This window comes from Erinaceus europaeus, chromosome 9, assembly GCF_950295315.1.
Source record: "Erinaceus europaeus chromosome 9, mEriEur2.1, whole genome shotgun sequence".
NCBI classification, from domain to species: Eukaryota; Metazoa; Chordata; class Mammalia; order Eulipotyphla; family Erinaceidae; genus Erinaceus; species Erinaceus europaeus.
This window is the reverse complement of record NC_080170.1, coordinates 34,351,596-34,376,917: the sequence shown is the minus strand read 5'-3', so window position 1 is coordinate 34,376,917 and position 25,322 is coordinate 34,351,596. Positions and strand designations below refer to the sequence as shown.

At 44.0% G+C, this 25,322-nt stretch overlaps 1 protein-coding gene and 1 pseudogene across 2 annotated transcripts in view; one reads left to right on the top strand and one right to left on the bottom strand.

The window, feature by feature from the left end:
- The window catches only part of SLC33A1 (solute carrier family 33 member 1), a 35,078-nt gene extending 13,812 nt beyond the window's left edge, over positions 1 to 21,266 (bottom strand). The window contains exon 1 of one of the 2 annotated variants that reach the window (XM_007521084.3): positions 19,957 to 21,266. In XM_007521084.3, coding sequence (XP_007521146.1) covers positions 19,957 to 20,734 — 778 coding nt within the window. In that variant the 5' untranslated portion in view covers positions 20,735 to 21,266. The remainder of the gene's footprint in view (positions 1 to 19,956) is intronic. The other variant, XM_016187253.2, reaches the window with a different exon arrangement.
- On the top strand, positions 13,393 to 14,043 carry LOC103111756 (ubiquitin-conjugating enzyme E2 B-like; annotated as a pseudogene).
- Positions 21,267 to 25,322: the final 4,056 nt, after the last annotated feature.

Here is a 25,322-nt window from a genome sequence, read left to right as displayed (position 1 = left end):
GAGAGGGGAAGACAAAGGGAGAGAGAAAGATACCTGCAGACCTGCTTCACCGCTTATGAAGTGACCTCCCTGCAGGTGGGGAGCTGGTGCTGGAACCGGGATCTTTATGCCAGTCCCTGCACTTTGCGCCATGTGCGCTTAGGCTGCTGCACTACCACCCTGAAAATCTGTTTTTTAAAAACACTAACTTTTAGATGCCTATTATGTTCAAGGCACTATATCATACACAGAGCATCAACAGGGCAGCCCTGTGACATTACATAGACAAACAGTATTAATTTTTTTTTAATGAGGGAAAGAAAATAAGAAAGATACACAGAGTACAACAGAGTAGAATGAAACAAAAGTCGCTGGCATCACTTTATTCAAGGGAAGTGGAACAAGTGGAGGATACCTGTCATATGCCGTAAGAGTCATCATTCATTTCAGGCACCTAAGCCATTTCAGTTCCTTATTAAATTATGACAGCTTATTAGCCCAGGAAGTGGTGCAGTGGATAAAACATTGGGACTCTCCAACTTGAGGTCCAGAGTTCATTCCTTTGCATCGCTTGTACCAGAGTGGTGCTACAGTTCTGTCCTCTCTCGCTCTCATTAATAAAATAAGCCTTTAAAAAAATGCCAAGTCTGTGGTCAGGGAGGGAGGTGGCACAATGGATAAGGTACTGGCTGAGCTTTCAGGCAGAAGGTCCTGAGTTTTCTTTCTCTCTCCTCCTCTCCCTCTTATTAATATATAAATAATATATATGCTGGGATAGCCTAAGGGTGCTTCTTCCTGAGCAAGTGCTCTCTGGGTTGGAGAGAACTCAACTGGAGCCAACCTAAGCTGCTGCGTGGGAGAGGGATCAGGAACTCGTGCCAAGCTAGCATCGCAGGAGATACACTCTGGAACTCTTGCCCGAAGGCAATCCCAAGTGTGTTAAAACAGAAGAGCAGCTGTATATATGCTCGCAAGTAGGGTGGAAACAGAGGGTGGAGCAAAAAGAAATTGGTGGAAATCTGGGTGTGACAAGGAGAGGGGATGGAGCAAAAAGAGTATGAACCAGCAGGATTAAACCAATGTCCTAAAGGCAGGGCGGTGCTTAGTTAACAGTGGTTTATGTAAAGAGACCGCAGCTTTAAGTGGGATCAAACCAATGCCCTGGAGGCATGGCAGTGCTTAGTTAAACAGGATTAGAGGCAGAGGCTTTAAGGGGGGGGAGCTGGCATACTACCCAACACACACACACACACACACACACACACACACACACACACACATATATAGATATATATTTAACAATGACAACTTTGACATCAGATGACTGTTTATGTTATATTTTCTAACGTTTTGAAATATTCTAATTTTTTAAGTGTGTGTGTGACCATGCATGCATGTGCACACAGCTCAGCCAGGAGAGCACAGGACTAGTATGGGTCAGGTTACCAGTTACCCAACACTGCATACTAGTGTGATGTGGTGGCTTCTCTCATGAATTAAATTAAATGAATGTTTAATGTGGTCCGGGAGGTGGCGCACTGGTAAAGCATTGGATTCTCAAGCATGAGGTCCCGAGTTCAATCCCCTACAGCACATGTACTAGAGTGATGTCTGGTTCTTTCTCTCTCTTCCTATCTTTCTCATTAATAAATAAATAATCTTAAAAAAAAAAAAATAGAGAGAGAGAGAGAGAAAGTTTAAAAAGAACAACCGCATGGCCAGGTGGTGGCGCATATGTGACCATATACAAGGACCAGGGTTCAAGACCCTGTCCCCACATGCGGGGGGGAAAGCATTAGAACAATGAAGCAGTGTCATGGATCTCCTTCTCTCACTCTCAATTTCTCCTTTCTCGCTCAATTTCTGTCTCTACCTAGTAAATAAATTCATTTTAATTTTTATAAGGAATAACCTTCTATTTTCAACACCTTATCCTTGTAGGTACACCATGGAGACACATGAGGACAGTTTGTGTTATTTCTAACAGATAGATGAGTTATTACTTTGAAAAGAATTAGTGGAGGCAGTGAATAATGTTCTGGAAGACTCTACATAATAACTAAAATGGTCACAACAAAGGGACCACTACTAAGTGTATAGCATCTGCCATAAGAACACTGAGGAGCATTTAATACCTATAAAAGGTGACTCCGGGACCTAAAAGGACCAGGAGGTAGCACACCTGGTTAAGCACACATATTATTACAGTGCGCAAGGACCCAGGTTCAAGCCCTTGGTCCTCACCTGCAGGGAGAAAGCTTCACAAGTGGCGAAGCAGTGCTGCAGGTGTCTCTCTTCTCTCTTTCCCTCTCTACCTCCCCCTCTCAATTTCTCTGTCTCTATCCAATAATGAATAAATACATATTAAGATAATACTAAACAGATTAAGTTATTATTAGCCCCAAATTTTGAAGAAATGGGTATAATGTAGGCCGAGAAAGTGGCTCATGAGTGAGAGGGCAGGATTTGTATGCAAGAGATTCCAAGTTAGACTCCCAGCACTGCATAAGCTAGTGATGGTCTCTGCTTTCCATTAAGTAAAAAATATATATTTTAAATTTCTTTATTGGAGGACTAATGGTTTACAGTGGATGGCAAAATACAGTAGTTTGTACATGCATAACATTTCCCAGTTTTCCACATAACAATCCAACCCCCACTAGGTCCTCCTCTGTCATCATGTTCCAGGACATGAAACCCCCACCCCAAAGTCTTTACTTTGGTGCACTTTGGAGCCCCAGCAATAACCCTAGAGGCAAAAAAAAAAAAAAAAAAAGAAGAAGAAAAGAAAAAGAAAAAGAAAAAAAAAGAAAGAAATGAGTTTAGAGAAGTTATGTTCTAAAACAGTGGTAAAACCATCATTTTAAAAGTGGTAACTCTAATCAGCCTGAGAAATTCATCCTAGTTTGCCACTGGAAAACCTTATCTCGCTTTCTTCAGCCAAAAAATAAAGCAGTCTAGGACAGAAAATTCCAGGTGCTCACTAGTGCTGATATTTTAGATTTGTACGGTTTCACGTGGTTTTGTTTTATTGCTCATGCAGCACAATTAATTGTTCATGGGGTCAAGCCACCCTTGAATCATGACTGTTCTTCATGCTTTTCCTTGGATCTGGTCTTGTTCCTGGTGCTGAGCTAGCTTGAGCGTTTCACTGCAGCTGACAGTTCACTGATGATGCATTTGTTTACATAAACTTCACTCCTGGATACATTAAGTCCACCTTGGTATTTAATTACTCCTTCCTTGTATGCTAACTCATTTGATTTTCATAGCAAACATGAGAGAGGCAAAGCAGCCATTATTACTATTAAGAGTATTTCTAGGGGCCAAGTGGTGGCGCACTTGGTTGAGCACACATGTTACAACGCGCAAGGACCCATGTTCGATCCCCTGGTTCTCACCTGCAGGGGGAAAGCTTCACAAGTGGTGAAGCAGGGCTGCAGGTGTCTCTCTGTCTCTCTCCCTCCCTATCATCCCCTTCCCTCTCGAGTTCTACCGGTCTCTATCCAATAAATAAATAAATATAATTTAAAAAATTTTTTTTAATTTTAAAAAAAGAGTATTTCTAAAGTATGTCACAAAAGCTCCAGCAAAGCAGAGGCAAAATTTGAACCTAAATCTTCTGAATCGAGGTTTCATATTCTTCCCATTATTTCATACTTCCTGTAGAAATGTTTTTAAATTAATGTTCAAATAAGAATATACAGAATGGGAATGGGGGTAGATAGCATAAAGGTTATGCAAAGAGATTCCCATGCCTGATGTTCCAAAGTCCAATCCCCCAAAGCTCAATCCCCTGCACCACCATAAGCCAGAGCTGAACAGTGCCCTGGTAAAAAAAAAAAAAAAAAAAAAAAAAAAGAATCTACAGAATGGTTAATTACTATTATTTCATATTATTTCAGAAAAGAAGAAGCTTGCGGGCTTGAAGAACAACTTAGAGCAGTTGGGACGCTGGGTGAAGTGGCTAATTATTTAGTGTTCATAAGACTAACCAAAGTCAAAGACCCTGTTATGTAACTATACAAACTACACAAGTTAAAATGTTTATACATGGGAGTCGGGCGGTGGCGCAGTGGGTTAAGCGCACGTGGCGCAAAGCGCAGGGACCGGCGTAAGGATCCCGGTTGGAGCCCCCGGCTTCCCACCTGCAGGGGAGTCGCTTCACGGGCGGTGAAGCAGGTCTGTAGGTGTCTATCTTTCTCTCCCCTCTCTGTCTTCCCCTCCTGTCTCCATTTCTCTCTGTCCTATCCAACAACAAAGCAATGTCAACAATGGCAATAATAACCGCAACGAGGCTGCAACAACTAGGGCAACAAAAAGGGGGAAAAATGGCCTCCAGGAGCAGTGGATTCATGGTGCGGGCACCGAGACCAGCAATAACCCTGGAGGAAAAAAAAAAATGTTTATACACATACAGAAATTGATACACTCGTTAAATTAGCCCCCCTCTCCCTTTTTTTGTCTCCAGTTGCTGGGGCTTGGCGCCAGCACTACAAATCCACCACTTCTAGTGGCTTTTTTTTTTTTTTTTCTCAATAAGACAGAGAAATTGAGAGGGAAGAGTAGATAGAGAAAGGCAGAGGGGCCCGGGAAATAGAGCAATGTGGCACAAAGCGCATAGACCGGAGTAAGGATCCAGGTTCGAGCCCTCGGCTCCCCACCTGCGGAGGATGGGAGGGTCATAAGCAGAGAAGCAAATCTGCAGGTGTCTATCTTTCCCTCCCCGCCCCCCCCCCCCCCCCCGTTTTCTCTTTGTCCTATCCAACAATAACAACAAGGGCAACAAAATGGAAAAAATGGCCTCCAGGAGCAGTGGATTCCTAGAGCAGGCACTGAGCTCCAGAGATAACAATGGAGGCAAAAGAAAGAGAAAGACAGACACCCAGCAGACCTGCTTCCACCGTCCCCCTGCAGGCGGGGAGCCAGGGTCTGGAACAGATATCCTTAAGAGATCCTTGCACAAATCCTTGTGTTTCATACGTGTGTTTAACCAGGTGCACCACCTTTTTTCTTCCAGAACACTGGACTGAACCAGGGACTCTGAAGTCTCAGGCATGAGAGTCTGTTAGCATAACCATTATGCTATCCACCCCCACCCTGAATGAGTTTTTCCACTGTGGGAAACCTAAAACGCCAGATAAACATTTAAAAAAAAAAATTAAACTTCTGCTAAAAAGACCATTTTGTGGCCTGCTTTCTTCTCTTCTTCTAATATTTTATTTATTTTTGAGAGAGATGCAGAGAAATACCAGCACAATGCACAGCTCTGGCTTATGGTGGTGCGGGGGATTGAACCTGAGACTTTTGGAATCTCAAGCATGAGTCTCTTTGCATAATCATTATGCTATCTACCCCTGCCCCCAGATAAACATTTTTTACTGGGGCCTCATGCATGTACTGCTGCTCTTGGGTATATTACTTCATTAATATTTCAGACAGGGAAAGAGACACCACTGCACCAATCTGCCTCTTACAGAACTTCCCTTGATGCTGGAGTATTCCTAAACTCACAGCTCAAGTCTGAGGCCTAGGGCACACACCTCTACTGGGTGAGCCATGTTCTGGACCCTAGAGACAAAACATTTTTTTTTCAACTTCTTAAAATTTATTTTCCCTTTTGTTGCCCTTGTTTTTTGTTGTTGTTGTAGTTATTATTGTTATTGTTACTGATGTCGTCATTGTTACATAGGACAGAGAGAAATGGAGAGAGGAGGGGAAGACAAGAGAAGGGGAGAGAAAGATAGACAGACACCTGCAGACCTGCTTCACCTGAAGCAACTCCCCTGCAGGTGGGGAGCCGGGGGCTGGAACCGGGATCCTTAAGCCAGTCCTTGCACTTCACGTCATGTGCGCTTAACCTGCTGCGCTACCACTCGACTCCATTTGACAAAAAAATCAAGAGGGGTGGAGAGAAGAGGGTGAGAGAGACAGCGATACCTGCAGCACTGCTTTACCACTCGTGGAGCTTTGCCCCTGCAGGTGGGGGCCAGGGGTTTGAATCCAGGTCTTGTGCACTGAAGCATGTACACTCAACCAGGTATGCCACCACCTGCCTCCCCAAGACAAAACATTCTTAGACACAAAGATTTCCATTTTATTTCATTTTTTAGATTTATGTATTTTCCCTTCTGTTGTTCCCTTCCCTTCTGTTGCCCTTGTTTTTCATTGTTGCTGTGTTTATTATTGTACTTGTTGATGTCATCCTTGTTGGATAGGACAGAGAGAAATGGAGAGAGATGGGAAAGACAGAGGGGGAGAGAAAGATAGAAAGAAAGAAAGTTAACTGCAGACCTGCTTCATCGCCTGTGAAGCGACTCCCCTGCAGATGGGGAGCTGGGGGCTCGAACCGGGATCCTTTCGCCAGTCCTTGTGCTTTGCGCCACCTGCGCTTAACCCGCTGAGCTACCGCCATACTCCCAGATTTCCATTTTAATATAGTGACACAGCCAGAAATAGCTCAGTATGTAGGATATGTACCTTGCCATGTGTACAGCCCATGTTAGAGTACAGGCACAACATGGGAGGTGCCGGGGTCTGTTCCCCTACATTTTTTTATATGAATAATAAAAAAGTACCCTGGTGCAGTGAAATTGTACAAAACTCCAGTTCTGGGTGGGGGTAGATAGCATAATAGTTATGCACAGAGACTCTCATGTTTGAGGCTCCAAAGTCTCAGATTCAACCCCCTGTACCACCATAAGCCAGAGTTGAGCAGTGCTCTGGTGAAAGAAAGAAAGAAAGAAAGAAAGAAAGAAAGAAAGAAAGAAAGAAAGAAAAGGAAGAAAGGAGGAAGGAAAGAGGGAAAGAAAAGGAAGAAAGAAGAAAATAAAAGCCTTTTAGGGGGTCTGGGCAGTACAGTACCCAGTTGAGAGCACAATCTACAATGTACAAGGACCTGGGTTCCAGTCCCCAGTCCCCAGCTCCAGGGGGAAGCTTCATGAGTGCTAAAGCAGTGCTGCAGGTGTCTTTCTCTCTCTCCCTTCCCTCTCAATTTCTCTGTCTCTACTCAACTAAAAAAAAATTAAAAACCTTTCGGTAGTTAATCTCCATCATAATGTAGTTTTACCTTCTATTTATTTATTTACTTATTATTGGACAAAGACAGAGAAATTGAGAGGGGAGGAGGAAGTAGAGAGGGAAAGACACAGAGAGAGACCTGTAGCCCTACTTCACCACTCATGAAGATCCTCCCCTGCAGGTGGAGACCAGGAGCTTGAACCTGGGTCCTTGCACACTGTAATGTGTGTGCTCAACCAGGTGTATGTACCACCACCTGGTCCCATGTAGTTTCTTGTTTTCACTGTTTTAGAATATGTCTCAAAAGGAATGAACAACAATTTTTAAGTGAATATAATATTCATTATCTTTGCATCCCCCCCCACCCCATCTCTGGCTTATGGTACTGCTGAGGACTAAACCTAGGACCTTTGTTGCCTCTAGCACTAAGATCTTTGCTTTCTTAATTTCCTCAGTGAAATGTGACAAACGACTTGCCTACAGACTTTCATCTGTTGTCCTCATTGAGGAAGCACTTGTTTATCATTTTGTTTATATCAACTGTTTAAGAAACTGTCACCAGAAATTTCAAGTCATGGTCTTTGCATATAAATGTGAAGTGAAAATGTTTTCAGCTATATACTCCATTGAGTTCCAGATCTTTTAAGTACTTTTAATTTGGTTATTAGTATATTCTCCCGGTTTTAATAAACAAAATCATCTAGAATGAAGCTACTTGGCACTAATGACAAAAGAAAGAAAAATAAGAGCATGTTAAACAGGTTTTGGTATTATCTGCAGGTAAGATTTCAGTATTATTTGCAGGTGAGATTATGACTAACTTCTTTGTGCACTGAGCCTAAAGTTGCAGTACGTGAAAGATGGGAACAGTGACAATGCCTCACTCACTGAGCCCTAACTCCAAGGATTTTTACAGATCATCAGACAGATGAAGCTAGTAGCATACAGAGGCTCGGCTAAAGTCAGCCAAATTTAATGAGAAGTTTTATGAACAATGTTCCAATGCTAGGGAACATCCAGAGTCTGATATACCAACCAGTGTAAAGGCATTATCAGGGGTCCAAGTGCTGGTGGTATATACTCAGTTGAGCGCACAAGGACCCGAGTTTAAGCCTCAGGTCCCCACCCGCAGAGGGAAAGCTTCATGAGCCCTAAAACAGTGCTGCAAGTCTCTCTCTCTCTCTCTCTCAATTATTTGTTTATTAACGAAAGGGATAGGAGAGGGGAGAGAAAGAACCAGACATCTGATACATGTGCTGCCAGGAATCAAACTCAAGATCTCATGCTTGAGAGTCCAACACTTTATCGATCGTACCACCTCCCAAGCCACTCCCCACCTCTTCTCAATCTCTGCCTCTAGTCACTCCTCCCTTCTTTTCAATCTCTGCCTCTAGTCAATAAATAAATTCAAAAAAATAAAAGACATTACCAAGGGACTAAGTGATGGACCACCTGCAGTAAAGCACATGATAACCACACATGAAAACCTGGCGTCATGTCCCTGGTCCCCACTTGCAGGAGGAAGGTTTCACCAGCAGTGAAACAGTGCCACAGGTGTCTCTCTTCGCTGTCTCTCAACCTCTATAAAAAAAAAAAAAAGAAAGAAAAAGAAAGACATTACCAAAAATAATCTAAACATGTTTGCTTACCTAACACTCTGGGTTATTGTGGTTTTTTGTGCAGAAGCATTACAATATGAAAATGTAGGATCGGGGGTCAGGCAGGTTAAGCACATGTGGTGCAAAGCGCAAGGACAAAGGACTGGAGCAAGGCCCAAGGACCCACATCAGGATCCTTGTTCCAGCCCCTGGCTCCCCACCTGCAGGAGAGTCGATTCACAGGCGGTGAAGCAGGTCTGCAGGTGTCTTTCTCTCCCCTTCTGTCTGTCTTTCTCTCCCCCTCTGTCTTCCCCTCCTTCTCCATCTCCATTTCTCTCTGTCCTATCCAACAACAACATCAATAACAACAATACTAATAACCACAACAGTGATAAAACAACCAGGGCAACAAAAAGGGAAAAAATAGCCTCCAAGAGCAGTAGATTCCTGGTGCAGGCACCAAGCCCCAGCAATAACCCTGGAGGCAAAATAAATAAAAATAAAATGCAGGATCAAAATGGGAAAAGGAGCTGGATGGTGGCACACCCACTAGAACACACACTCCACCCAGGCATGTGGACCCCAAGCTTCCCTTGTAGGGAAGTTTCACAAGCTGTGGAACAGTGCTGCAAGTATCTCTCCTTTCTGTTTCTCTCTCCCTCTCTGTCTCTTACTATTAAAAAAAAATTTTAAAGGTGGGGAAAATAACATAATGGCTATGCAAAAAGGCTTTCAAGCCTGAATCAGTTATGTCCCTTTACCCCACATTACCATAAGACAGAGCTGAGCAGTGCTCTAGCAATATACTAAAAAAAAAAAAAAAAAAAGGAATCAATGCCGGGGCCAGGCAGTGGCATACCTGGTTAAGAGCACACATTACAGTGCACAAGGATTCAGGTTCAAGTCCCTGGTCCCCACCTGCAGGGGGATAGCTTCACAAGTGGTGAAGTAGGGCTGCAGGTATCTCTCTTCTTGTCTCCCCTCCCCTCTCAATTTCTCTCTCTACTCAGTAATAAATAAATAAATAAATAAATAAATAAATAAATAGAGAAAAGGAATCAATGTCAAAGACCATTAAAAAGGGGGGGGTGTAATTATTGGGGAAGTGACTCAGTGGTAGGCATGGCACGCAGGATTTGAGTGTGGATATGTGCAGAGTGAAGCTCTGATTCCTTTCTCTCCAACCTATCGATTGATCTTTGTGGAGGTTTGGGGAGATAATATAGTGGTTATGCAAAAGACTTTTATGCCTGAAGCTCCAAGGTCTCAAATTCAATCCCCAACACCACCATAAACCAGAGCTGAGCAGTCTCTGGCTATAAATAAATAAATAACTCTGTGTGGTTCAGGAAATTGCTCAGCCGGCAGAACATAATTTGCAAGTCAAAGTTTCCTAGTTCCATATGCTGGAGTGGTGATTTGACTTCTTTCTCCCATGTGAAACTTTCTATATGTATCTCATATAAAATAATGTAAATACAAAAGGTCAAATTTGAAGAAAAAAAAATGGTTGTAGCTTGGAAGGTGGCAGAGTGGAAAAGCACTGGACTCTCAAGCAAGTTTGATCTCTGGCACTACATGTGCCAGAATAATGTTCTGACCAACCTCCCCTTTAAAAAAAAAAAACCCTTAAAAAATCTTTAAAAAAAAAAGTCAATGCTTATTGTCAAGTTTTATGCCATAAATAACTAAATATTCAGATGTGGTGATTAGATCTTAATCTGTGTACCCAAGAATGCAAAAATCAAGAAGTCCAGCAAGATAGCTCACTTGACAGGTTATTCACTAAATACACAACCCGTGGTCTGGGAGGTGGCGCAGTGGCTAAAGCATCAAGCTCTCAAGCATGAGGTCCTGAGTTCCATCACCAGGAGCACATGTACCAGAGTGAAGTCTGGCTTTCTCTCTCCACCTATGTTTCTATGTTTTAATAAATAAAAATCTTTTTTTAAAAAAGTTAAAAAGTATTTGTTAATAAATAAATGAATACACAACCCAAGTTTGAGCCCGGCCTCCACTGCACTGGAAGGTGCTTTGGTGCTGTTATCTCTTTCCCTCTCTCCCTGTCTCTCTATAAAAAGCCACCTGCAGTGGTGAAGCCCCCCAGATGGCAGGCAACAAACAAACTTTAAGAGGATGCAACAATTTACCAGTAAACAAGGATAAAGCTAGTGCCTGGGTTCCTACGATGAGTCCAAACACTGGAACTCATTCTCCAAGACAAGAGTCACTCACTATTGCTGCTTCACAGTGAAATGGCATCATAAGCCAGAGCACCAGAGGTAGAAATCAAACTCATGTCTGATTATAAAGTAAGAACATTTTCCATTCTGTTACCTAGATAAACCTCTAGCAAGTAAGCACTCTCTTTTTTTAATTATTATTATTCTTTTATTTTATTTTATCATCTCTTTATTGGATAGACAGCCAGAAACCAAGAGGGAAGGGGGTGATAGAAAGAGAGACACACAGAGAGAAAGAGACAGCTATAACACTGTTTGACCACTCACAAAGCTTTCCCCATGCAGCTGGGGTCAAGGGCTCAAACCCAGGTCCTTGGCATTGCAACATGTGCACTCAACCGGGGACACTACCACCCGGCCCCAGCATTCTTTCCTATTCACCAGATGCACTTGAGGAAAAAAAAAAAGGCTATATATTAGCCCCAAACAAAGTATGAAATGCAGGCACTTAAGTACACTACTTTAACTGGCTACTTGTATTCCTTCTCACCTCCATCTCCCCACTGGAGATAGAATATAAAAAGGAAAGCAGGCAACGAGTGCCACCCCAGCATGCTTCACCTTAGACTGTGACCAGAGACTTCAGGTGTGGAATGGCAACCCTTCAGCTTCATCACTCGGGTGAGACCTTTCCTTTCATAGTATTCTCTAATTCCATTCCAGGTGTTCCACTCCCCAATAAAGTCCCCAAACCTAGATATATATAGACCAGGTCCCCTGAGATAGGGCATAGGTTCACCCGTGCCCATAAACTAGGGGAAAAATATATATCTGAAAGCAGAAGTACACAAGAGCATGCAGGGAATACCCCCCCCCCCCCCAAACACTTCATCTGCACTATTCCAGTCTTTAGGTCCATGATTGTTCAACAATTTGTTTGGCTTTGTATGTTAACTCTCTTTTCAGCCACCAGGTTCCAGATGCCAGCAAGATGCTGACCAGACTTCCCTGAACAGACCACCAATGTGTACTGGAGCTCCACTTCCTCAGAGCCCCACTGTACTAGGGAAAGAGAGAGGCTGACTGGGCGTATGGATCGACCAGTCAACGCCCATGTTCAGCGGGGAAGCAATTACAGAAGCCAGACCTTCCACCCTCTGCAACCCACAAGGACCCTGGATCCATACTCCCAGAGAGATAGAGAATGGGAAGGCTATCAGGGGAGGGGGTGGCATGTGGAGATTGGATTATGGGAATTGTACCCCTCTTATTCTATGGTTTTGTTAATGTCTCCTTTTTTTTTTTAAAGATTTTTAAAAAATTTTTTTATATTTATTTATTTATTCCCTTTTATTGCCCTTGTTGTTTTATTGTTGTAGTTATTATTGTTGTTGTTGTTGGATAGGACAGAGAGAAATGGAGAGAGGAGGGGAAGACAGAGAGGGGGAGAGAAAGATAGACACCTGCAGACCTGCTTCACCGCCTGTGAAGCGACTCCCCTGCAGGTGGGGAGCCAGGGTTCGAACCGGGATCCTTATGCCGGTCCTTGTGCTTTGCGCCACCTGCGCTTAACCCGCTGCGCTACCGCCCGACTCCCAATGTCTCCTTTCTTAAATAAAAGAAAAAAAAAAAAGGAAAGCAGGGAGTCGGGTGGTAGCGCAGCGGGTTAAGCGCAGGTGGCACAAAGCAGAAGGACCAGCGTATAAAGATCCTGGTTCAAGCCCCTGGCTCCCCACCTGCAGGGGAGTCGCTTCACAGGTGGTGAAGCAGGTCTGCAAGTGTCTATCATTCCCCCTCTCTATCTTCCCCTCCTTTCTCAATTTTTCTCTGTCCTATCCAACAACAATGACAGCAATCACAATAACAATGATGATAAACAAGGGCAACAAAAAGGAATAAATAAGTAAATAAGTTTTTTTTTTTTAAAAAAGGAAAGCAAAGCTATAGAATAAATACACCTTGTATAGCTTTGTATTGTTCATTCTATCTAATAATTTAAGAAGAAATGTTTTAATGTGAAAAAGTATTGTGGAGAAGGCAAAATTTCAAAGATAAAACTTAAGGAAAGATTAAAAAATTAGGCTCTTCATGCGTAGGTGGGCCTGCCATCATGCGAGTAAAGGGATCTCAGGCGCTTGTTCTCTCTCTCTCTCACTCCCTCTCCTGTCCCACATGTACTCCAACATGTGGGTGTCCTCAATTTTCCAAAATAAAGTTTAAAATTCCTGAAAACACAATTAGTACAGTCTGATACAACCATCTATGGCTCCAATCAGATTTTCTGAAATTCACTTTACAAAGTCCTTCAGGATTCCATGTGGGAATACAAACTCTCAGTTCATTCTAGATAACTTGCCAGGCTCCTTTCAACTTCATGCCTTTGGTGCAGCTCTCTACTTAACAAGTTAGAGCATGAAAGGGTGTTTGTTACGCAACCACCAGTCCAAACCAACAATGTCCAACTGCTGGCTCTGGGTCTGCAGCTGAGTCTTAGCAAAAAGAGATCTTTCTTCTATTCCACAAACCAAATCCTTAAGCATCTGCTGCTGAAGAGTACTCCCAGAAAATACTTTTTTAATTACACAACATAGTTTTATGCTAGTTGGGGATTAAAAGACAGCATGTGGGCAGGAGTAGATAGCATAATGGTTATGCAAACAGACTCTCACGCCTAAGGCTCCAAAGTCCCAGGTTCAATCCCCTGCAGTACCATAAGCCAGAGCTGAGCAGTGCTCTGGTTAAAAAAAAAAAAAAGCAGACTGATGGTGGGGCAGCTGGGGAGCATGTCAACCCTGGCCTGGAGGAGGCTCATGCAGGATTGCAATCGATTGCAAGAGAACCCACCTGTGGGTGTCAGTGGCGCACCATCTGAAAACATGGTGCAGTGGAATGCAGTTATATTTGGACCAGAAGGGACACCCTTTGAAGATGGTACTTTTAAACTAGTAATTTAACTTTCTGAAGAATATCCAAATAAAGCACCAACTGTTAGGTTTTTATCCAAAATGTTTCATCCAAATGTGTATGCTGATGGTAGCATATGTTTAGATATCCTTTAGAATCGATGGAGTCCAACATATGATGTATCTTCTATTCTAACATCAATTCAGTCTCTTTTGGATGAAGTGAATCCAAAAAGTCTAGCCAACAGCCAGGCAGCACAGCTTTATCAGAAAAACAAATGAGAATATGAGAAAAGAGTTTCGGCCATTGTTGAACAAAGCTGGAATGATCCATAATAGACAACTGGTCTGTTAATCTTTTTCATCATTGCTGTGTATAATTAACCTCTCAGTAGAAAGGCTAACAGATTTTAAGTGCCACAGGTTTTAAGGATTCTGCAGAAAAAAGAAAAGGTCCTTCAGTTTAGAGCCTACAAAAGCTTGTGTATCTTGATTAATGTATTTTTTATTGCATGGTGTGAACTAAGTTATTGCTTACATAAATTTGTAATATATCCTGTTTGTATTTTTTTCCAAGTGTATAATGTTGGTGTGGAGTTTTCATGGCAGAATATACACATTTTGTAAATCTGTACTTTTTCAAATATTGAATGCCTTATTTTTTAATTCTTTAGATTTTTAATTGGAGAAAAGCACTTTAAAATTTTAATATATGAATATTACATGTAAAGCTGTTAAAATACGTAAAAAAAAGTGCAAAAAAAAAAAAAAGACAGCATGTAATGCAAAAAATCAAGTAAATACAAAACCAATTTTGAAATCTTGCTAAGCTCTTGTTTTCCTAACTCCTTAGGAAGCACCATGTAGGGAGGAATTTGGGCGGTGGTGCACCGGGTTAAGCACAGTAGGGAGGTACCATGTTTGAAATACCACACCAAGCTGTTTACCTTTTCATTAATTCCAACTATCATGTCTCCTCCAGGTAGAAGATATTGTTTCTTCAAGCATGCACCTGACTAAGCAGCTGTCTTTCAATTAAACGTTTATTTTATTTTTAAATTTTTATTTATTTATTCCCTTTTGTTGCTCTTGTTTTATTACTGTTGTAGTTATTGATGTCGTTGTTGGATAGGACAGAGAGAAATGGAAAGAGGAGGGGAAGACAGAGGGGGGAGAGAAAGACAGACACCTGCAGACCTGCTTCACCACCTGTGAAGCGACTCTCCTGCACAAGGGGAGCCAGGGGCTCGAACGGGGATCCTTTAGCCAGTCCACTATGGATCCACTCCTCCTGGAGGCCATTTTTCCCATTTTGTTGCCCTTGTTGTTATTGTTGATATTGCTATTGAACAGAACAGAGAAAAATCAAAGAGAGGAAGAAAAAACAGAGAAGGGGAGAGAAAGATAAGACATCTACAGACCTGCTTCACCACTTGTGACACAACCCCCCTGGAGCTGGGGGCTAGAGCCAGGATCCTTACATTTTGTGCCACGTACGCTTAACCTGATGCACTACAGCCCGGCCCACAGGTTGATTTAGTCTTAAACTATGATAGCCCTTCCAAGGCTGGGGAGAAAGTATAATGGTTATGCAAAAAGATCTGTATGACTGAGGCACCAAAGGTCCCAGGTTCAACCCCTAGCATCACCATAAGCCTCAGCTGAGCTGTGCTTTGGTTAAAAAAAAAAAAAAAAAAAAGGAAAATTCTTGCATTCAACTTTTGTACAATCTGTATCCTTACATTCCTAAGTCACTTTTTAGAAACTGCATTCAGATAGTGAACACTCCAAACTATCACATGAAGATTCAGAGTACATGAAAACAGCTAAAACAAAAAAATGATAACATCAAATAGTGGCAAGAATCAGAGAAACCGGATCACTCACATATGGTTGACATATATGATATATGAGAGAACCATTTTGAAATTATTGGGCAGTTCCTCTCAGAACTATGATCTTACTGCAACCAGCACTGGTACTCTGGGCATTTCAGAGAAATGGAGCAGTCAAACACTGAAAACTACCCAATGTTCCTTCAGTGGACGACTTCAGTAGATGACATAAACTCTGCTGTGTCTAAAAGCTGGAGTACTCTCATAAAAATAAAAGAACAAATCAGTGATTCACGCAACAGACTGGCTGTGTCTCAAAACATGCTGAGTGAAAAAAGGCAATCTCCAAAAGATGCACAGAACATCATCTCACTTACGTTACAGCTCTGAAATCAGTGACATAGATGGAAAACAGACTAGAGGCTGCCAAATGTCACTATAGAGTCCACACAAAGTAGCCCTGTGGTGACTGTCCAGCTGAATATTTGGGTTGTGGTGAGATGGAGAAGAGCTAATGAACACACAGGAGTACATATAAAATTGGTGAAAACCGAATAAGCTCTATGGCTCATACCAAAGCCACTTTTTTTTTTTTTTGACATTGTATCATAGCTATGTCAGATTTAAACAATTAGGGAAGGGAACAGCACAAAACATTTCTTTCCACCCTGTGACAGGAAAAAAAATTTTTTTTTAATTAAGGGAAATTAAAGAATGCAAAGTTCTAAGACTGTTCAAGGAATAAGAACTGCAGCTCAGAAGCCTGAGAAATAGCTCACCTGGTAGAGCACATTTCTACCTTACCTGACGATCCAGATCTCAGCTCTGGGCATCAGACTGGTGTCACGTGAAAAGGGGAAGTTTCAGGAGGTAGGGTAGTGCTGTAATGTCTGTCCTATTCTGATTCTGTCTCTCATCCTCTAGCTTTAAGGAAAAAATCTGAATCTTCCGTGATAGACTATGAATTCCTTGGAGCAGGGAGCTTCCAGGGTGATTTCATCAATTACGTCTATCACATGGCTAGCACACCAAACAGGTATCCAATGCTGAGTCACCTAAGTGACACGGGTCAATTAAAAAGTGTCACTTTTGAGCATAAGGCACTTTAAGAGGGGCTGACGCTTTTTAGACATCAGTGGTTAAAGTGCTACTTTGCCTTGGTCCAAAAACCCAGTTGGCACATATTATTCCCTGAGGTTTTCCCTACTTTTCCTGCCAACTATAAGGAAAACACCATTTTAGGAGTCAGAAAACCTCAGCAACCCAAGCTGTATGTGTGTGTCTTACCTCTAATTTGCCACTCGATCTGTTTCTCCCTCTATAAGAATGAATAGAAATATTTGAAGTTTTCAGATCATGAAATTTCAAGCTCTAATTTCTATGTTCTTATGGTCAGTTTCATCATTTCTTGCAGCTAAAAAGATCATCCCTTTTAGGGAGTCAGGCGGTAGTGCAGTGGGTTAAACGCAGGTGGTGCAAAAGCGCAAAGACTAGAGTAAGGATCCCGGTTCGAGCCCCCAGCTCCCCACTTGCAGGGGAGTCACTTCACAGGTGGTGAAGCAGGTCTGCAGGTGTCTGTCTTTCTCTCCCCCTGTCTTCCCCTCCTCTCTCCATCTCCATTTCTCTCTGTCCTATCCAACAAAGACATCAATAACAACAACAATAAAACAAGGGCAACAAAAGGGAATAAACAAATAAATAAATATTTTAAAAATTGCATCTACAAAAAAAAAAATCACCCCTTTTAACTACAAGATTCTGAAAACCAAAGGGAACAAGGCAGGAAAAAGCCACTTCAGAGGTCAGGACCATTCCAGGTCCCCAAGGTACTAAATCTTAGTATAATCTAAAGGCATGCCAATCTTAGCATAGCTAAAGTTTCTGTCTGTAAAGGATTCTATTTTCATCTTATTATTCGGGTTCAAATTACTGCTCTCAAGATGGCAAAATTATTTCTTCTCAGTGTAATTTATCTGTATGTGTCTCAATTCAAAGCAACAGACTATATTTTAATATTTTAAAAAATTTGGAGGAGTTGGGTGGTATTGCAGCGGGTTAAGTGCATGTGGCAAAAAGTGCAAGGATCAGTATAAGGATCCCGGTTCAAGTCCCTGGCTCCCCACCTGCAGGGGGGTTGCTTCATAGGTGGTGAGGCAGGTCTGCAGGTGTCTATCTTTCTCTCCCTCTGTCTTTCCCTCCTCTTTCCATTTCTCTCTGTCCTATCCAACAATGACATCAATAACAACAACAACAATACAACAATAAAAAAAAAGGGCAACAAAGGGAATAAATAAATTTTTCCCTTAATTTTCTAAGCATCAACCTCACTATTTGGCTGTCTTTTATTATCTATGTAACTATTGAATTCCTCAAAACACTGCTTTATAATTAATTACACAAAATTTCAATAAGTACAAGGCCACACATGTGACATGTCCAGTCATAAAAATAAAAGTGAAGGAAAACACAGGGACGTTTCAATTCTTAGCTTTCTAAAATACCCGTCATAAACACCATGGTTTACTACAGATATAAAAGATTAAATTAAAAAGTAAGCTAGTGGGATGGGTAGCGCAGAGGGTTAACTTAAGCACAGGTGACGCCAAGTGCAAGGACCGGTGTAAGGACACCGGTTCGAGCCCCCGGCTCCCCACCTGCAGGGGAGTCGCTTCACAGGCGGTGAAGCAGGTCTGCAGGTGTCTGTCTTTCTCTCCCCCTCTCTGTCTTCCCCTCCTCTCTTCATTTCTCTCTGTCCTACCCAACGACGACAACATCAATAACAACAATAATAACTATAACAATGAAAAACAACAAGGGCAACAAAAGGGAAAATAAATAAATAAATAAATAAATAAAAAGTAAGTCTGTTACAGTTCCTTGGAGATCAAAGTTCAAATTCTACAGAACAGCTATTCAGTGTACATCAAAATTCACTGGCACAATTTTAATCCTGCTCGCTAAGAGAATATATGTAATATATATAACATATAAGAATATATATATGTATATACATATATATATATATATATCTTGAGAAAAACATGCAAGAAAGAGAGAAGCCAGCATAGTGCTATGTTGGTACATGTGGTGCCAGCCAGGGACGTAGGAGTGTGACCCTAGAACAAGCAGGGACAAAACTGTTTAGGTGCAAAGCAGAATCTTACAACCATTTTTGTCCTTAAACAAGTTGAAGAAAAAGTCTAACGTGCATTTCTTTCACGGGCAGAAGTGGCTATCATCGTGAAGAGGGGGTGTCTTACAGGGTGTACTGGTGGTATGCGGGGGTGTGTAAGGTCTCAGGAGATAAGCCATACAACTCCTTGTAGTACTTCAATATTCCAGGTCACCAGTGCCCGCTCCCAGTCTCTAGTCTTGGATCCACTCACTGGGCTGCTTTACATTAGCCCAGCAACCCCCCTCTCCCTGGAGCTGCCCGCACTTGCTGCCTCGCCCAGGTACAGACTGACTCCCACAAGCTGTAGGCGCTCTGGCCATCCTGGGCTCCTCTCAAGTGACCTTCTATTACTTTCGATTTCTCTGCTTTCCTCATTAGGAGGCTCTCAGAACTCTTATCACTTAGGCAACTCACTCATGTTTGATCGAATGAGCCCATTCACCAGATAAAGGGGGAAAAGGTGTGTGTGTGGTGGGGGGGGGAGGCTGGATGTAGGAAATGGGCCAGAAAACACGGAACTAGAAATCAACTAGGAAAAAGATGAACTACAGGAGGCAGACTGGATTCATGTCTGTCTTCACACTAGGCGTACTTGAAAAACAAAACAAAGGGCCAAAGGGCGGAGGATAGATAGCATAATGGTTATGGCAAACTGTCTCTCATGCCTGAGGCTACAAAGTCCCACGTTCAATCCCCCCGCACCACCATAAGCAAGAGCTGAACAGTTCAATTCCCCCGCACCACCATAAGCAAGAGCTGAACAGTGCTCTGGTTAAAAATAATAATAATAATAATAAAATTAAAACAGTGGTCCGGGAGGTGGCGCAGTGGACAAAGCATTGGATTCTCAACCATGGGGTCCTGAGTTCGATCCCCGACAGCACGTGTACCAAAGTGATGTCTGCTTCTTTCTCTCCTTCTATCTTTCTCATGAATAAATAAATTCTGTAAAAAAAAATTAAAAACTAAAAAACTAAACCAAAACCAAACAAACAACAACAAAAAAAAAGCTGCTCGTATGTACCAGGGTAGTCCGCAAGGTCGCCCGGTTCCTTTTGGTTTGCTATGACCCAACAATGCTACTGGCTGAATTGCAGAATACAGACCAATTATGACTGCTCCACGGTAGTAGTCAGCCTGGCTGAAGCTCATCTCAGTGAAAACAGAAAACTGACCTCCAGTCACTCTGCCCAAACATCTCGCGTGTGTAAAATAATAATAATAATAATCAACCTAAGTGCATAACCATTCCAAATACAGTACCTGAGAGAGTCACGATCCCCCTGGGCTGAGGCTGAAGCCGCAAATACTTGTTACAGAAGTCTGCAGACTCGAGGGCCAAAAACAAAACGTTGCCCAAAAAGTAGCCGGCTGTCTGGCCCACCGAGTTGCAGGTGGAAGCGTAACCCACGTTTTCGCGGGACAACATCGTCAAGGCCCAGCCGTCCACCGCGATGTCCTGCGTGGCGGCCAGAAACTCAAACAAAAAGAAGGTGACGGTCAGGGCCACCACGTCGGGGGTCCCGCCCTCGGGATTCCCGAGCAAACGGTCCACCTGCGTGGACAAGTAGATCATGAAGAGCCCCAGGATGTACTGGGTCGGGACGAGCCACGATTTGCGGCGACCGAAGCTCCTCAAGTAGACGGCGTCCACCAGCGGGGCCCAGAGCAGTTTGAGGCTGAAGGGCCAGAAGACGAAACTGAAGAAGGCCTGGTCGGTATAGCTCACGTTTTTGCTCTGCAGAATGAGCGGGATGCTGCCCGCCAGGCCCAGAGGGATGCCCTGCAGCACGTAGAGGAAGAGCAACAGCAAGATGCTGCTCAGCTCGGCCCGGTAGCTCCGAGCGCGTCGGGGCAAGTCGCCTCCCGAGCCGGCGGCGGGCAGGAGGGCTTCTTTGTCCTCTTCCCTTCCCACCAGGTCCGGGGGGCTGTCTTCCCAGCCGCCCTGCGGCGCAGACCCGCTCTTCATGTCCAGGGAGTGACTGAAGGTCCCCGGCCGCCGCTGCCGGCTGCTGTCCTTGTGCGACACGGTGGGCGACATGGCGGGCACGATGCAGAGCCCCGTCGCGAGGGGGTCGGGGCTGAGCGTCTTGGAGGCGTCGAGTCCCAGGTCCCAGGCTGACGCTCTGGACCGGGATCCCCAGGGCTCAGGGAGGGGGACAGGGCGCCGGCTGAGCGGGGCGCCCCTCTCTGGAGCCGGGAGCCAGTCCCCCCGGCTGGAGGCCCAGGCGATGCCCCCAGGTGGGTGCCCCGGAAAGCGGGGTCAAGGAGCCGGCAGAAGCTCCGGGGGCGGCCGCGCCCGGCTCGGGAACAGAAGACCGAGCCGTGATGCTGTGGAGAGACGGCCCCGGCTGCGGCCAGAAAGACCCGCCACTGTCCGGTCAGCAGCACCTGAGCTGACAGCACCTTCTCGGCAGCACTCGGGAGAAGCGCTGAGGACTTCCTGCTTCGTGCTTCCGGAAGCGCTCCAGGCTTCAAAAAGGTCCGGTACCCGCCTCCAGAGTCAACCAATCAGGTGGCACTCTCGGGATCGCGTTCTGAACACTATGATCGGTAGGAACTTGCAAAGCTCAGCGGCCGGAATCTAGTGGGAGGACTGAGGCGGGCGCACGGCGCCGCCGTGTTGAAACACCGTTAGAGCGCCGGCGCTGTGAGCGCCCGCGGCGAGCTGGAAGGCGTGGGCCGTACTGATTGGTCGGCGCTGTCATGTGAGGGCTGTTGGCATCTGTAAACTCAGGGCGGGATGCTGGTTCCCTGAGACTCTGGAGCTGCGCCGACCTGGAATGACTCCTCTCCTCGTTTCGAAGGCCGTGTCCAAACTACACCTGTGGCTTATGTGAAGCCACTCCTTTCGTAGGCAGAAATGGGGAGGACAGTCAGGTGATGAAATTTCTTTATGAACAGGCAAGGGCCTTTGTGTCCCTCGAAGGGGGGGTTGAAACCTGGCTGACAGGGGAAAGCAGTGAACTGGGTCTGCTATTTCTCGAGCGGATGAAACTGCCCCAAAAGCTGTGCTCTGCTGTGATGAGAGGATTGTAGGGAACTGGTGTCTGAGCAACCTCAGTGGATGAATGAGTTGTAAGACGCATCCTTTTTCTTCCTTTTTCTATGTTGATAAACTTACATTGAAGTAAGTGAAGATAACCTTAGGAAACCAGTATGTTTGTACTCTATAGAAAATTCTTCACCTGTGGAAGTTTATAGAAAGATACATAGATGTTGTTATCCACTGGTTGGCTGACTAAAACAGAACATGGGTTTGATGCCCAGCGCCACAAAAAAAGCCTCTCAGTTTTTCTCTGTTTCTACCCAATAATAAATAGACATTTAAAAAGAAAAAGAACGCCAGCTTTGGGGCCAGGTAGTGGTGCCCCTGATTAAGCACTCACATTACAGTGCGCAAGGACCCAAGTTCAAGACCCCTGGTCCCCACCTGTATGGCAGAAGCGTCACAAGGTGTGAGGCATGTCTGCTGGTGTACCTCTGTCTCCTCCCCCCTCAATTTTTCTCAGTTTCTATCCAATAATAAATAAATAGATATTTCTTAAAGATTTTATTTATTTACTTATTTATTTATTTATGAGAAACCTAGGAGGAGAAAGAGCCAGACATCACTCTGGTACATGTGTTGCCGGGGATCCAACTCAGGACCTCATGCTTGAGAGTCCATTGCCTTATCCACTGCACCACCTCCCGGACCACATAAATAGATATTTTTTTTAAAAAAGGTTACCAGCTCTGGGGTCAGGTGGTGGCGCATCTGGTTGAGTGCACATGTTACAGTGCGCAAGTGTCGGGAAATTGTGAGGATGTGGTTGAGCTTGGCAGGGCTTGATTTGAGGGGACATTCATCCTCTCGTCTTAGCAGACTTATTATCTACATAATAATTGTTTTGCCTGAAAGATCCCCACCCATTCCATTCCTTTGATCTATCTTCTTTCTACCTTCAAGAACCTCCCTGCCTGCAGGATAGTATTCATCCTACCAGTTAAAACCCTCACAACAGTTGCTAAGGAAGTTCCTACTTCTCCCAATCCCCTTTTGTCTTTCTCTGCCCCTTTCCAAACCATGACAAGCCATTTCTGTTTCTGACTTGCCACTTCCGGGTCTGCCCTTTGAAAGCCTTGACTCTCTGATCAATGAAGAATCGAATTGCCTCGCCTCCACAAGTCTATTCCTGAGTCATCTCTCCTGCTTCGTTGAGTGAGTAGCAGCCCAGCAGCCCAGGCTGGCTCCGGTAGCGTTCTCTCCAACCCAGAGAGTACACGCCCGGAAAGAGGCACCCCCGTGCTAGCCCAGCACACAAGGACCTGGGTTCTAGCCCTATCCTATCCTACAGTGGAAAAGCTTTGCAAGTAGTGCTACAGGTGCCTCTCTGTCTCTTTCCCTCTCTGTAATCCTGCCCTCTTGGTTTCTGTATGTTTCTGTCCAAGAAATAAAGATTTTAAAAAGTGCCAGATTTATATATTTTAAAATTTTTTTGTCTTTATTTATTGGATAGAGATAGCCAGAAATTGAGAGGGGGAGGGGAGATAAGAAAGACACCTGCAACACTGCTTCACCACTGGCAAAGCTTTACCCCTATAGGTGGGGGCCAGAGGCTAGAACCCAGTCCTTTGCACACTATTATATGTACTCAACCAGGTGCACCAGTGTTGGTATGCATGAGACCCCTTCTGTTTCATTTGGTTTAAATCCCCCCTGCTTAACACTATTCTATTTACATAACCACTGCATTCTATTTACATAACCACTGTTAACAAGCACCACCCTCCCTCCAGGGCATTGGTGGTTCAGTGATAGGATTCTCGCCTGCTCCGCCCCCTCCTTGTCACACTTGATTTTCACCAGTCACGTTTCTCTCCACCCTCTCTATGTCACATCCTGTTTCCACCCTACTTGGCAAGTATATATAAAGACAGCATTGTGAGTTTTACGGTACTTTAGTTTAGTTTAGCTTAGCTCAGCTTAGATTGTGCTGCGTCCTGCATGAATAAAGAGATACTGCCTACAGCTCAACCATGAGTCCCTGGTCGTCTGTTAACCGCCCGTGAAGCCAGCGCGGCGAAAACAACACACCAGGACCCCACCCCAGAATGTCAGCTTTATATACAGGACTGGAAACTTAGGAATTGGACTTAGGGTCAATCAGGGAGGGATTTGAAGACCTTCAGATCTTGCTACTGGCTGGACAGTAGCTCCTCAAACCTCCTCGAACAAAGCTTGTGATTTTATTTTATAATAGAGACAGGAAGGCAGAGAGAGAACATGAAACACAGCAACAGAGTTTCCTTCTGTGTGAGGAAGGGCAGGTTCAAACTTTGCTCACATGGCAAAGCAGCACACTATCCAAGTAAACTATTTCACTAGCTTTGTAGTTAATCTTAACTATTAATTTTCATCAAAGTGAGGGAAGCGGGAACTAAAGTGGGAATTTGAATCATATATGCCCTTTTGTTTTCAAATTCAGTTTTAGCATGGCAGTAGTCCCTTTGCAAAGGAGTTCCTGCAGTCTGCTCAAGACAACACACTTGCCCCAGACCTCTCTCTTTGTAGTAGTTTCATGAGTACTAAAAACAAAAGAAAAAATCTGTACTTTAAATGTGAAACATACCTAGGACCAGAGGCATAGCTCAACAGTAGAGCACAGAATTTACCTGATTACATGGTGTATGTCAGAGCTGGGCAGTGTACTGGTGTCTTTCATATTTAGAGATTTATTTATTTCACTAGAGAGGGAGAATCGGAGCATCAATAGCATCTGTTGATGAACAGCATCAGTAGCAGTGTTGGGAATCGAGTTCAGTGCCTCATATTTGTAAATTCAAAGCTCTACCATTGTGCCACCTCCTCCTGGCACCTCTTTTTTAAAGATTTTATTAGGTGGCTGGGTGGTGGCACACCCAGCTAAGTACATACAATTGCAAGGACCCACACAAGGATCTGGGTTCAAGCCACCAGCTCCCTACCTGCAGGGGGGTTGCTTCACAAGCGGCACAGCAGATCTGCAAGTGTCTCTCTTTCTCCTCTTTACCCTTCTCTCAGTTTCTCTCTTCCCTATGCAATAAAATGAGGGGGAAAATTTCCTCAAGGAGCGGTGGATTTGTAGTGCCAGCACCAAGCCACAGCAATAACCCTGGTGGCAAAAATATATATATATATTAGTGAGAGAGAACCAGAGCATTATTCTGATACACATTGAAGGAAATATGCTGAGGCCTGACCCCCTACTCTCATGAGAAGAACTTATATTGTTGAAACAAACTAAAGGGGATGTGGTGAGGATAAGCAGACCCCTCACCCACACAGGAAGTCCTGCCTGCACTGGACACCTCCAACCAGAAATGGATCATAAATCCTATGACCCAGGCCTTGATCCTTCCCATGCCAGTAAAAGTAGCAGGGCTCTATATAAAGGCCGACAACCGATCTCACCTGGGGCTTCTTACCTCCCCCGAGCTGGGCTCAGTTGATCCAAACAGAGGCTCCTCAGCTTCCCCCTGGCTACCACATTAAAGTTTCCTTTGTCTGTCTACACTCCACGGGATCTACTTGACTCATTTTCAGCATCTCATAATTCTGACATTTGGTGCTAAAACCTGAGAGGGGCTATGGAACTAGCCTCATC